At 46.3% G+C, this 14,436-nt stretch overlaps 1 protein-coding gene across 1 annotated transcript in view; it reads right to left on the reverse strand.

Moving 5' to 3' along the window:
• The window catches only part of LOC144784639 (macrophage mannose receptor 1-like), a 949,320-nt gene that overhangs the window by 496,930 nt on the left and 437,954 nt on the right, over window positions 1-14,436 (reverse strand). Inside the window, exon 18 of the mRNA XM_078663568.1 lies at window positions 7,022-7,089. Coding sequence (XP_078519694.1) covers window positions 7,022-7,089 — 68 coding nt within the window. The remainder of the gene's footprint in view (window positions 1-7,021; window positions 7,090-14,436) is intronic.

Consider the following 14,436-nt stretch of genomic DNA (forward strand, 5'->3'; position numbering starts at 1 on the left):
GGACACAACAATGTCACCTGAGGCAGCAGAAATATCCCGGTGGGGCATTAACAATTTCTTCACATAAGCACGCTCATCTCTGGTGCCCCTACCTTAGTGCACCACAAGTCATGGACCCTTTATGATTGAATATCTGTGTGTTATCAGATGATCACTGTTTTAGTTGTTGCCAGCACCAACCATTCCCTAGGGGCTGGTTTACACTCACCACACACACATTCAGCACAGGCGTCACTGGACATGTGACCCTGATAATAAAAAGGGGATGGGCGCACGTGCCCATAACCAGTTCCACTAACTATCTAACTGTGTCTGTGTGTTCAATATGTATGCATGATGGCCCTGGGCCCTACCACATTACATTGTGCTGTTGACTGAGCACACAACCATGTTACCTCTGGCAGTGGGGAAGTCCTTAGTTATAAAACTTTGTCTGGGTCATTCTATGATTACATGGGTAGAGACTGGGTCTGCAAGGAGAGTGTATGGTGAATGTGTAAATGCTTGGGGATTGGCAGAGTGATTAGATAAGTACATATGTCAGTAGAGCCTAACCCCCGAGCACAATCTTGGCTCTAATTGGCTACCTACCAGTGGCAACCCCGACGGAGCGTCAGGATTGCAAACCAAGCCTCAGGAGAGCCAACGCTACGCATGCAGCGTGAGTAGGCACGGCATAAATTCCTGAGGCACCCGCATTTTTTGCTGCGGGATCCCCACAGCTTTTGCTCTAGTACCCTGGGTTCCCTGCCCACTAAAATCTGGGCCACTGGCTAGCGGGAATACCACACGGATGCCTGGAAAACTGAGTCCATGAGCTTGGAATTCTCATTGTGGTATACTGCATTCTGATTCAGTGGATACCCTCCCAGGTCGTTGATCTCAGGATCAAGGAATTCTGACTGTTGGATCCTCGGGGTCCCTTCCACTGGAACCCCTTAAGCGAGCTGCTGGGTCCCTGGAGCACCAAGGAGACTTAATCCCCCAACTTAAAACGTGCCACTGGGCGCGTTTGCACAGTGGTGAATGTAGGGGGCGGGGCCTGAGGTGATATGTGTACAACCACGCCCTGTGGCACTTTTTAAGTTGGGGAATTAATTCCTCTTCAATCCAGAGGTACCCTGGGGGCCAACTACCCCACCAGGTACCTCCACTAAGCGCCACGGAGGTGTGTTGCAGAGTGTTGTAAAAAGGGGCGTGGCCTCTGAACACCTCTCTGCAACGCAGCTTCCTGGCGTATACTGTAGGTACCTGGTGGGCTAGTTGGCCACTAGGGGTCCTCAGGATTTAAGGGGACTTAATCCCCCAACTTAAAACACAGCGTTTTTTTGCACAGGCGATACTAGTATTATGAGTTTTTTAATAGAATGATTTTTGTAAATACATTAATGTTTGAATAATTTTTATGCACTTATTTTTGTGTCCAAATTCCCCTTGACCAGTTTTTTGTATGTCCTTTTAAATTAATATGCAATGCTTTTAAATGGATTGAATTATTGAGGATTTAGCCTGAAAGATAAAGCATTTATGCACTTTATTTTGCGAGAGACATGTGTTTCTAACTGTAGCCACGATGCAAATGTGTCGACTATGTTTATGGTCATGTGACCAAGGAGATCTGGTCAAACAGGGGGAGTGGCCCTTTACTTCACAGCATATAAAAAATCTAAAAAACAAGTAACCACTTTGTATGTGATCAAGGGCCTAGGGGCCCGTAACGCGTCATTGCTGTTGCTGCTCACCTGCGCCATTAAATATATCTGTGGCCAGATCCTGTGGTCTGTCTCCTTTGTTTGCTTCGCCGATCGACTGGATTGGAGGTGGCTTGGGGAGTTTCTCTCTGCATATATATATATATATATATATATATATATATATATATATATATATATTCTTTTGTGATATTTTGTAATATATTCGGAACTTTGCTGGTGTACCGTGGTACATAGCAATGACAAGTTATTATATGATAGGCTAATGGCTATCTTTACAAAAGTTAAAGACAGCCATGTTGTTTTTAGGTACACATTGTCTGCGTTCTGTGTTACAACTTGAGGTACAAGTAAATATTAAGCTTGATGTTTTTCCAATACCTATTAACACTTTGTTAAAGATGTACTTAGTAAGGAAAAATATTTAAAAGCTTCAATATATATTTTTCAAAATGTACGGAGTTCCTCAATACTGCCTTGAAAGCTCTTTACTTAAAGTACATTAAAAATATATATTTTATTTAATATACACTTTAATATACTACATTTTACAAATATAGTGTTATATAGTGCATTTTCTTTGATAACATATTTATATATGCACAAAATGAATACTGAACACCGTAGTAATACCTTCAAATTGCCGCGCCATTAAATTTTTTATTAAATGCGCAGTTCTCCACAAACTGCTGTAAGAAAATATAGAAATGTATATATAAATTACTCTACCTATTACCAGTTTCTAATGTGCTAATAGGTAGTGAACAACAATAAAACTGGTACTTTCCTATATCTAAGATTGTAACCCAGAATGAAGCAAAATGCAGAATGCAGCCAAACTGTGCAAGAAACTAAATTTACGCTTTTTACCTTTGCTAAAAACACAGCCATTAGCCGATCACATGCGGACTTTTCCTCCACATGTATCATGGTATACCGCAAACGTACCATGGTATACCATGGCACAATAAATACATTTTTTAAAACTTAGTATTTTAACACTACGTACACTGTTCTCACATACTACCAAAAACTAGCTTTTATACCTCCTAAAGCATATTCATGACAGATTACATCAAAATCCATTCACACATTCAAGCTATGTCTGTTTCAATTACCACAATCAACTATACGCATATCCACTTTATGCCGCTCCTTTCTATGCCACTACACTCTATGCTATTACACTCTTTGCCAGTCCATTCTATGTCACTCTACTATATGCCAATCCACTCCATGCTAATCCATTGTGCGCCACTCCACTATACTCCACTCCTTTCTGTGCCACTCTACTCCACTGTACGCTATCACACTATTTGCCACTCCATTCTATGGCCATCCTGTCTATGCTGCTCCACAATATGCCCCTCCACTCCACGCTATTCCACTGTATGCTATTTCACAGTATGCAATTCAACTCTGACATTACAGTGTAAGTTATTGTACTATATACCACTCCGCTGTGCACCATTTCAGTGTACACCACTTCACTGTATGCTATTCCAGAGCATGCCCTCTACTCAACGCCACTCCACTCACCATCACTCCACTGTATGATATTGCTCTCTACACCGCTCACTTTTATGGCACCCCAGTCTATTCTACTCCACTGTATGTCCCTTTACTCTACATTACTCCACTGTACGCTATTCCACTGTATGCAACTCAACTCTATGATGCTTGAGTCTACGTTATTGTACTCTATGCCACTCCACTATACACCACTTTAGTGTAAGCCACTGGACTCTGAGCTAATCCACTCAACATCACTACACTCAACATTACTGTATACCAGTAAACTTAACATTATTCCTCTGTACACCACTAATCCACCAAATGCCACTCTGCACCAATCCATTTCGACTCCACTCCGCTACACGCTATTGCACTCTACACCACTTCACTGTATGCTATTCCATTCTGTGAGAAGGTGGTTCTGACCATCTAATCCACCTGGATTTTTTGCTACTTGATCACCTAATTTTTGACCTTTTACAGTGGGAGAACCTCATAACCTCTGACTCCCCCATGGTAAACACATGGTAAAATGGACTGCAATTGTGTTTACCAACAGTGCCCACCTTTTATGATAAGGGCACTGCAACTAAGCCAGGTTAAGGGGCACTGGGATGGTTACATGCACAGCCCTCTCACGTGTGCACACACATATGCACATGTGAAAGGGCTGTGCATAGGAGACTCCTGTCATGCACAGCCCAGGAGATAAGCACAGGCAGCTTTGTGCAGAAGGGACAAAGCAGAGTTGGGTAGTGACCTGGAATAGGCCTTATAATGTGGGATACACATGTCGGGAAAGTCAATGTGCTTTACTGTCTTTGAATGTAGTGACACTACATTATATTCCTATGGGAAAGGCTGCCTTAGGGCACAGCTCCAGTTCCCTTTGGGCCATAGACTCCAGAGTCGCACCAAAGTACACTGTAACCTGTATGAAAAGAACAATTCTGTAAAGTCCATCAGCATAACTGTAAAGCTTCTGGGTCATCCAGGAATGTCAGATTTCTCTGGCTCAGCTAGGGATCAGAGCCCAGGCCTTTTGTGCCCCTTCTGGGCTGGGTTAATTTCTTTTGTCTCCAGCTACAGGAACAAAGGCCTCACCCATCAAAGAAAGCATTTGTCAATGCTTAGGCCAACTCTCCAGGAAGAAGGGATTGGGCAAAATTGCTCTGCATCAATCAGCCAATTGTCATCCGGTGCCAGGAAAAGGGCCTGCCCCAGGCCACTCCACAAAGGAGGGAGCCCAAATCTCTGGAGCCAAACACCAAAGGAGGGGCTCCTTAAAGATTTGCTTTGGGAAGGCTTTGGCTGTGATGTCAGCTAGGGGGAGAGCTGAGACCCCCAGAGCCTTGCAGGAAGGTTGAAACAGGGGTCGAGATGTGATGTGGCACCTCAGGATAGACCAGAGGTGCATCCCTACTGGACACTCCCACCCAGAGCCAGACTGGGAATTTAAAACATCACTGGCAAAAATGATAAATTCAGCCCCCATGTGCAGACGTGTTGCTGCGCACTAAAACCAGAGCAACGCTAAGTTGCCACAGGATCACGTTATGTTCACCACCACTCCTGAAAGCCAAAACCAGCTGGCTAGTCCGGTCATGCTCCCCCCCCCCCCTTAAAAGGTCTAGTGCAGGGGTGAGAGCTCTCTGTTGGTTGTGCCTTTCTGTAGAACACTGGGAATGGAGACTTGTGCCATGTACAAAATAGGAAGGAAGAACCCCCTGACAGCTCACTGGATCAAGTACTCTGCCTCTGAATGACCCCAGAACCAGTACGACACATGCCAGGACCAGGGAAGCTGGTCCCCTTATCCCTCCTGAGGACCAGTTGGTGGAAAGACTAGGCTTCTGCACAAGGAGGGAGCACTGTCCAGAAAGGCAACAAAGTGAAAAGCTGGCGCAGGGAGCCAATGAAGGTTGCTCTTTGCAAAGTGTTGACTCTTGGAGGCCAGGAGGCCTAAAGAAAGGGCTCCAGATGGCAAGGGCTCACCACCAGGAACAAAAGGAGACCACCAGGGCCCAAGATGTGCCCGGGATAATTATTGTGTAATTATTAACCTATTTTCAGCATCAAAACGTGTGGGGCTCCGCTCTTGTACTTGATTTCTTCCTCTGAGGTAGGCCTGAGACTGGATGCTGTCCTGAGAAAGAAACTGTTCAAAGGAGCACCGTAGTGCCCCCTAGTGATGCGTGAAAGGGACCCAAGACCCCATCCTTGGCCCCTAAAAAAAATGTACAAGTGAGCACTGTTGCACCCATTTATAATGCGAGAAAGTGGCCTAGGACCCTGTATCTGGGCATCAGGAAGAATCGAGAATGAAGGAGCACCACTGTGCCCCCGCAAAGGTGAGAGTGGGCCTGGGTTCCCATCCTTGGGCACTGATGATGAGCACTAGGCGGGGTAAGTGTAGTCGCACTCCGAATGCAAAGTTAGACTCATTACTTGTGCAGGCCACACAACTAATGACTCATTTTCTTACACACTCTATGCCACTCCACTGTACACAACTCCACTTTACTCAACTCCACCATATGCTATTCCACTCTACACCACCCCACTCCATGACACTCCACTTTATGCTATTGTCCTGCATGCCACTATAATGTAATTCACTCCAATGTACATTTCTTCACTCTATGCACTGCACTCTATGTTACTCCACTGTAAGCTAATCCACTCGACATCCTCCATTCTATGCCACACTGCTCTTTGTATGCTCCAGTGTACACTATTCTACTGAATGCCACTCCACGCCACTACACTCTACAAACTCCACTATACACCACTCCACTGTACTCACCTCCACTCTTTGCCACTCTGCTGTACTCATCCCCACTCTATGCCACTCCAGTATACGCTATTGCACTGTCTGCAACTACTCTCACTACACCACTCAACTCTACACAATTGAACTCGATGCTGCTCCACTCTAGCCCACTACACTGAACGCCACTCCACTATATGGTACTCCACTCTACACCTTGCCACCATACACCATATAACTCTACTCCAATTCACTGTGTGCTTTTCCAATGTATGCCACTCTGGTGTAAAGCGGCAAATTGTACAACACTTTACTGTGTGTTCTCTACACTCTACATTACTCCACTGTACACTTTTTTACTGTATGCTCCTATACTGTATGCTATTCCACTGTTTGCCACTCCAGTCTGGGCAACTCCACTCTACTCCATTCCAGTGTACGCGACTTCACTATACACCATTGTACTCTATGCCACTCCAATCTATGCTATTTTACTGTATGCCACTACATTGCACTTCCGTCCACTGTACGTGGCTCCACTCTACACTCTTCCACTGTACGCTATTACACTCCACCACACTTCATTCTACGCCACTCACTTTTCACCATTCCACGGTATACCACTCCACTCTACAATATTCTAATGAACGCTACTTCAATATACCACAGCGCCTCTTTACGGCACTCCACTGTCCACCACACTTTCAAAGAGAAAAAGACTCAAAGGATAGTTTTGTGCAGGAAGGTATTCTTAAGGGTTGGCAATAACACCCCAAAGTGTGCCAGGACTGCACGAGAGCACCCTGCATTATTTCTTTGAACATATGGCACTGTTCTGCCCTCTCCCTTTCACGCAATGCAGTGCTGCGACTTCAGCTGCTACGTGTGTTGCATGAAATGTTTGAAAATCCGGGCCTCATTGTTTAAAAAAAGAGTACATTTTAGACAAATGGTGCAGCCAGGCGAATTGCAAAATACTTTGATCTTCTTAAAGCTAAACATGCAAACGTGTTAACTTCCTTACCTGAATTCTTTATCAAGCGACAAAAGCAAACCGATGTAAAAGGAATTAAGCTTGGTTTTCTTAGCTATCTGAAACAAAATATATTATTTAATTGGGTTTTTATGTAAAAAAGACATTGTTCAAATTGTTATTAGCATTATATATTCTGTACGATAGCAGTGCATTTATTAGCATTTATTAACTTTAGTATTTTTGCGTTTAACTGAACGCCAAAGGCAAAAGTGCTTTTACGTGCCTACTAAACGTGGAAAACTACATAGCAATCAATACCACAAGGAATTACAATGATATAAAAATGAAGTCAACATTACTTACTGATATTGTTCTATTACTCCTTTCTCCACCACAGTCTTTTGTTAAAGAAGACAGCCCATATCGAGATAGACATTGCGTAAATCAGCTTAATTTCCCAAGTAAAAACCCCTGTTTAAGAGGAGTGTACTGTATCCTGATCCATTCTACTGTAACTCTCTGAAGAACTCCTTAAGTAGTACGTCCTTAAGGTCAATGGGGCACATGTATCAAGCATTTTACTGGTCGCAAACAGGCCGATTCACAGAAGAGGCCCGTTTGCGACTGGAAAAGTGCCTTTTCAGATGCATGTACCTTTTTGCTTTCGCAATATAGGTAATCACAATTTTTTGCGATAACCTAAATTGCGAATGCAATTAGGGAATTGCAATTTGCTATTCCCTAATTGAGATGCATATAGCATTTCCTAAATGTGACTGTGCATTTTGGAAACGATAATTACCATCAACTTCAAGTTTATGGTAAGTTGTGCATGCATTGAAAAATGCACAAAAAAGGAATTTTTCAATGCACTACATAAGGCAAACATGCCCTTAGGGCATGTGTGTGCTACACATGTGCATACTTACCTTTTTTTGGGGGTGACTCTGGGTGCCTTAAACCCCCTAGGCACCCTTGGATTTGCATTCACAAACTGCGATTACCAATTCGGTAATCACAATTTGCGAATGCATTCCCATTCATTCCTATGGGCCTATACGCCCATAGGGATGAATGGACATGCATGCCCTAATAGCGATTTGCAATTTGCAAGTCGCTATTAGGGAATGTTAAGGATTTGCAAGATTATTTGTGAATCCTTCATGCATCCAACCAAACCTCCAACAAAAGAACCCAACTACCTCAGACGCATCCTCCTCCACACCCGCTCTGCCCGCAAACACGCCATCGAACTCTGGGACCTTCTCGACTCTACCTCCCCAGATGTCGCCTTCCTGATGAAGACCTGGCTGAACCCCACCTCAGCCCCCGACATCGCCATAGCCATCCCTGAAGATTACAAGATCACCCGCAGGGACAGTACCAACGCATCGGAGGAGGAATCAACATAGTCCACAGAAACACCCTCAGAGTCTAGACCAACACCGACGACACCCTCAGCACCGCCAAACACATTGACCTTCAGATCCACCCTAAGAGGAACCCTCGTCTACAGACCCCCCCCGGACCCCGACCACAGTTCAGCGACTCCATCGCCAACTTCATCAGCATACACGCCCTCGCCTCCACAGACTACATCCTCCTCTGGGACCTGAACTTCCACCTAGAGAACAACAACGACACCAACTTCACCACCCTGATTGACAACCTCGCCAGCTTCGGACTTAGAAAGCTCGTGACAACACCAACCCACGCCGCCGACCAAATGCTGGACCCCATCTTCACCGCAAGCCCCCACGTCTCCTTCAGGCACACCACCGAACCCCACTGGACTGACCACCACTGCATCCACTTCACCTTCAGGAAACCCACCACACACCACCGCACCCAACAAATGCCCCATCGCTGCTGGAGCAAGATCACAGAAGAGCAGCTAACCAACACCCTCGCCCAGAACCCACTTGCCGACTCCGCCGACCCAAACACCGCCTCCCGCAACCTTAGACAGTGGATCGACGACTGCGCCAACACCCTCGCCCCGCTCAAGACACCCATCAACAACCACACCAGCAAGAACGTCACCTGGTGCACCGAGGACCTCAATCAATCAATCAATCATATCATTTATATATATAGCGCACTACTCACCCGGAGGGTCTCAAGGCGCTGGGGGGAGGGGGTCCGCTACTGCTCGAACAGCCAGGTCTTGAGCTGCTTCCTGAAGGCGAGGTGGTCTTGGGTCAGGCGGAGGTGGGTCGGAAGGGAGTTCCAAGTCTTGGCGGCCGGGTAGGAGAAGGACCTTCTTCCTGTGGTGGTTCTTCGGATGCGGGGGACAGCGGCGAGGGCGTGGCTGGTCGATCGGAGCTGGCGCGTGGGAGCGTAGAAGTTGAGGCGGCCTCCAGGCCTCCAATCGAACCTTCCGAAAACTGGAGAAGAACTGGCTCCGCGAACGAACACTGGACAACTACGCAGCCCACAAGGATGCCACCCGCAGACACCATCAACTCATCAGAACCGCCAAGAGGGCCTCCTTCAAAAACCGCCTGGATAACAATGCACACAACAGCAAAGAGCTCTTCAACATCGTGAAGGAACTCTCCAACCCCAGCTCCAACACCAACGACATTCCGCCTTCGCAAGACCTGTGCGATTCACTGGCCATCTTCTTCCACCGCAAGATCAGTGACATCCACAACAGCTTCAACGCTATGATCACCCCGAAAACCACCGCCCCCACGACCACCACCTGCACCAACCGCCTGCTCTCCTGGACCAACGTCAATGACGAGAAAACCACCGAGACCATGAACACCATCCACTCCGGATCACCACTGGACCCATGCCCCCACCACATCTTCAACAAAGCCAGCACAGCCATCGCACCCCATCTTCGGAAAACAATCAACACCTCCTTCGAGACAGCAACCTTCAGAGAAAGCTGGAAGCATGCCGAGATCAACGCCTTACTCGAGAAACCCAAGGCGGACCCCAAGGACCTCAAGAACTCCTGACCCATCTCCCTGCTCCCATTCCCGGCTAAGGACACAGAGAAAATCGTCAACAAACAACTGACCCGCTTCCTCGAGGGTAACCACATCCTGGACCCGTCCCTGTCCAGGTTCCGCAGCAACCACAGCACCGAGACCGCCCTCATCGCCGCCACGGACGACATCAGGACCCAGCTTGACAATGGAGAAACAGCAGCCCTCATCCTCCTGGACCTGTCAGCCGCCGTTGACACGGTCTGCCACCACACACTACGCACACGCCTACACGACGCTGGGATCCAAGAGAAGGCCCTGGACTGGTCAACATCCTTCCTCTCTGGCAGAACTCAGAGCGTTCGCCTCCCCCTTCCACTTCACGGCCACCGAAATCATCTGCGGCGTACCCCAGGGCTCTTCCCTCAGCCTGATGCTGTTCAACATCTACATGGCACCCCTCGCCCACGTTGCCTGACAGCACGACCTCAACATCATCTCCTACGCCGACGACACCCAGCTGATCATATCCCTCAGCAAAGACCCTCACACCACCAAGACCAACCTCCACGAAGGAATGAAGGCCGTCGCCGAATGGATGAGGAACAGCAGACTGAAGCTGAACTCGGACAAGATGGAGGTCCTCATCCTTGGCTCCACCCCCTCAGCCTGGGATGACTCCTGGTGGCCTGCAACCGTAGGAATAGCCCTGACACCCACCGACCACACACGCAACCTAGGGGTCATCCTCGACTCCACCCTCTCCATGACAAAACAGGTCACCGCTGTCTCCTCACCCTGCTTCAACACCCTCCGAATGCTCCGCAGGATCTTCAAGTGAATCCCCACTGAGACAAGAAGAACAGTCACCCAGGCCCTCGTCACCAGCAGGCTGGACTACGGAAACGCCCTCTACGCAGCTCATGGGATGGCTGCAACACAGCCAGAACGCCTCGGCACGCCTGATTCTCAACATCCCCCGGCACAGCCACATCACACCACACCTGAGAGACCTGATCTGGCTCCCCGTCAACAAGAGGATAACATTCAAGCTCCTTATTCACGCACACAAAGCTCTCCACAAGACCAGCCCAGCGTAACTCAACACTGGACTCAACTTCTACACCCCCACCCGCCAGCTCCGCTCTTCCAGCCTCGCCCTCGCCACAGTCCCCCGCATCCGAAGAGCGACCACTGGCAGCAAATCCTTCTCCCGCTTCGCCGCCCAGACCTAGAACACCCTCCCCACCAACCTACGTCAGACCCAGGACCTACTGGCTTCAGGAGACTCCTCAAGACCTGGCTCTTCGATCACTAGCAGGACCCCCCCACACCCCCAGCGCATTGAGACCCTCACAGGTGTGTAGTGTGCTCTACAAGTGTTATGATTGATTGATTGATTGATTGATTGATGGGCATTTGCGATTACCAAATAGTGAATCCTTAAAATTCGCTATTTGTTAATCACAAATGATTACCTTGATGTATGTGCCCCAAAGTGCTAGCAATACAGTTCAGCACTTAAAGTTCGCCCCTCTCACAAAATAGGCTGTGTGGCTCAAGGGTGCTGCAGATGGGTGAGTATTCATGTGCCTGAGCCAATTGTATAGTCCCCTGTGATTTCGTTTTAGACTTTTTATTCAAGATGCCCCAGTATCTGCTCTGCACTCAATTAGCTGCTCTTCCTACTGTGTGCTAATGCAACGTGGCGCCCTGGTGCCAATCTCCACCACCGCGTGGTAGTTCTTTTTGACCGCTGGTAGCCGTGCAGCAAAAAGAGTTGAAGGAAGGAGGCAGAGATTGGCACCAGGGTGCCATGTGAAATCACAGGGACTATAAAACTGAGAATTACTAACACTGGTGGGAAACAGACTGGGATGCATAGTTAACAGTTCTATGTTAATAGATGCTCTTTTGAATGTAAAGACTGCAGAAGGATCGTTTTGGGACCAGAATCACCAGTGGCTAATATCTCCCTTTGATATAATGAATTTGATAAGATGGGTGATAACATAATTTTTAAACAAATAATAATTACGCAGGAGGTCGTACAAACATCACGAATAAGTGAGGTAGGCAGAGTAGCATTATAGATAATGAACCTATGGAGCCTTGAGTAATCATGGGTCATAAAATATCTTCTTATTGTTCTAGAACACTGACCACGAGTTAATAGATGTGGACCCCTGGAGTGAAGAATATAAAAGCATGCCGTGCCGGGGACTTATGTATGAGAAAGGGCTGTTTTATTCAACATTAGATAACCAAGCTTGCACAAAGAACTTGTGGACCAATAAGCCCAACTGAGCACTGTATATGATGCTGAAGATCCACAACAGGTATTCAACTAAACATGCCCAATAAAATATGAGGGATATCCCTGTTTGCAGGAAGGGGCTAGTTTGCGAAATAGCAATAGTAAGGTTTATCCCCAAACATGTCTGGCAACATTACATTGAGGGGAGGCTGTCACTAATGCAATGAAGGGATGCAATTTTGAGGATAAATGGAGTGAACTGGGGTTCAGAATAATAGACTTTGTTCAAAAAAGTAAAGGAAAAGGTGAATATACTAAATGCAAAGAGTGATATGCATCACTCTGTCTTTTAGAATCTTTATACTATATATACATCGTGTCCTGAAAAAGGTATTATGAACCATTTCGTTGTACACCGAAACCCCGGGTAGACGGATTCTTCTTTATTTTTAAATGCGTTCTGTACCACTGTGAATTTTGAAAGTTTAATGTTGATTTTTTTAATCTTCTGTGCATTATTGCAAAATATAAATGATTGCAGTTGGATGAAGAACAAGCAAGTCTTTTTAATTCGTGATTGTTTTTTTAAATGCATAGAAGATATATAAATGCCATGGTAAATAATTAAAAGTGAAACAAATATACATATTTTTTAATTATAGAGTGTTACAGAGATTATTTACACACGTTTTGTAAAAACCTTTAGTGCATTTCCAGTTTGTTCACGAAGAGCTTTTAATGGGGTCTATGTAATTAAAGTGCACCAAAGTGAGCTGCAATTGTTTATGTGTATACCATCCTGTCCCTTATGGGCAGTCTAGGGTTACTCTCCTTGTCTTTCGAGTTCACCATGGCATAGTAGCCACCAAAGAGCATTGGGAGAGTGTTGTTCTCTTGACTAGATGAGTGAGTAGAAAAGGAATTGAAAGCATTCTACATCTGCAATTACCTGTCCCCAAGGTGAATCAGGACCCAGTGACAATGTCTGACCTCCCTGCTCATAATTGGGAGAGGATTGCAGTTGACTTCTTTGGACTTTTGGGAGACGGACAGCATCTCATGGTAGTCATAGACGAATATTTGTGTTTCCCCTTGTTGGAGACGCTGTCATTGACAACTCATTATAAGGTCATAGAACGGCTTGATGACATCTTTGTAACCTAGGGTATCCCCAGGATCCTCAAGCCAGATAATGGCCCGCCCTTCAACAATATAAAGTGTAAAGAGTTTCCTGCACAAGTCGACGTGAAAAAGCAAAAGAGTAGACCTCTCTAGCCTCAAGCCAATGGTGTAGTTGAACGATTTTTGGGCAATCCAACAAGGGTCCATGGAAGGAATTAGCTTGAGGCAAGCAATGTACCAGGCCCTCCTGGCCTATTTGTGAACTCCTCACTCCACAACAGGTGAGAGTCCAGCTACCTTGTTCAGGAGAGCAATCACAACAAAACTACTTCAATGGACATCAGATCGGTCCCTGTGCACTGACAAACTTTGTGACACTAACGCTGCTCATCATAGTAATATGAAAGTATATGCTAATCAGCCCTGACATACCCAGTAAACAGTCTTTGACAAAGGAGACTGGGTACTGGTAAAGCAGAGACAGATATGAAAGACAGGCACCCCATTCACCACTGATCCTTTACAGGTGGTGGCACACAAGGGAGAGATGGTGACAGCACGTAGGTCTGGGAAATCCATTACTCGGGACACATCACATTTCAAACACCTACCTTATCACGGGCCAGCTCCTGAAACTACCTCAGAAGTGACCACACCTTCAGTTCTGGCTCCAGGAGCCTGTGCCTCCTTTGCCTGATGAGGGTGGATCTCAATAACTCCAGATCACATGAGCTGGCAGACAAGTGTGAGATTCTCGCAGACTGATTAAGGAGATGTGATTTATTCGATGTCTGCCACTTTTTGTAAAACAAAGGGGGACATGTAGCATATTTGTGCGAGACACACAAGGACCATGGTGGTCCTGGGCAGAGTATGAGCAGGAACTACGTACAATACAGGGGAGGTGTTAGGGTGTGGTTTGGGAAGTATACCATAAAGGGAAGAGTATGAATTAATGTTGGAGAATAAAGATATGCTCAACTGCAGCTTAAACGTGTGGCGTAATCTATTTGCATGCTGTGGAAAATGCTATAGCCAACACCTTTCCAAAAATATCCTAAGGTTTTTTGAAGTCATTACGAAAAACTGATAATGCTCTCCATTCAACAAAACCATAGTACATGTACCTACAGTAATAGGGA

The sequence above is a fragment of the Lissotriton helveticus genome, chromosome 10, assembly GCF_964261635.1.
Source record: "Lissotriton helveticus chromosome 10, aLisHel1.1, whole genome shotgun sequence".
NCBI lineage: Eukaryota > Metazoa > Chordata > Amphibia > Caudata > Salamandridae > Lissotriton > Lissotriton helveticus.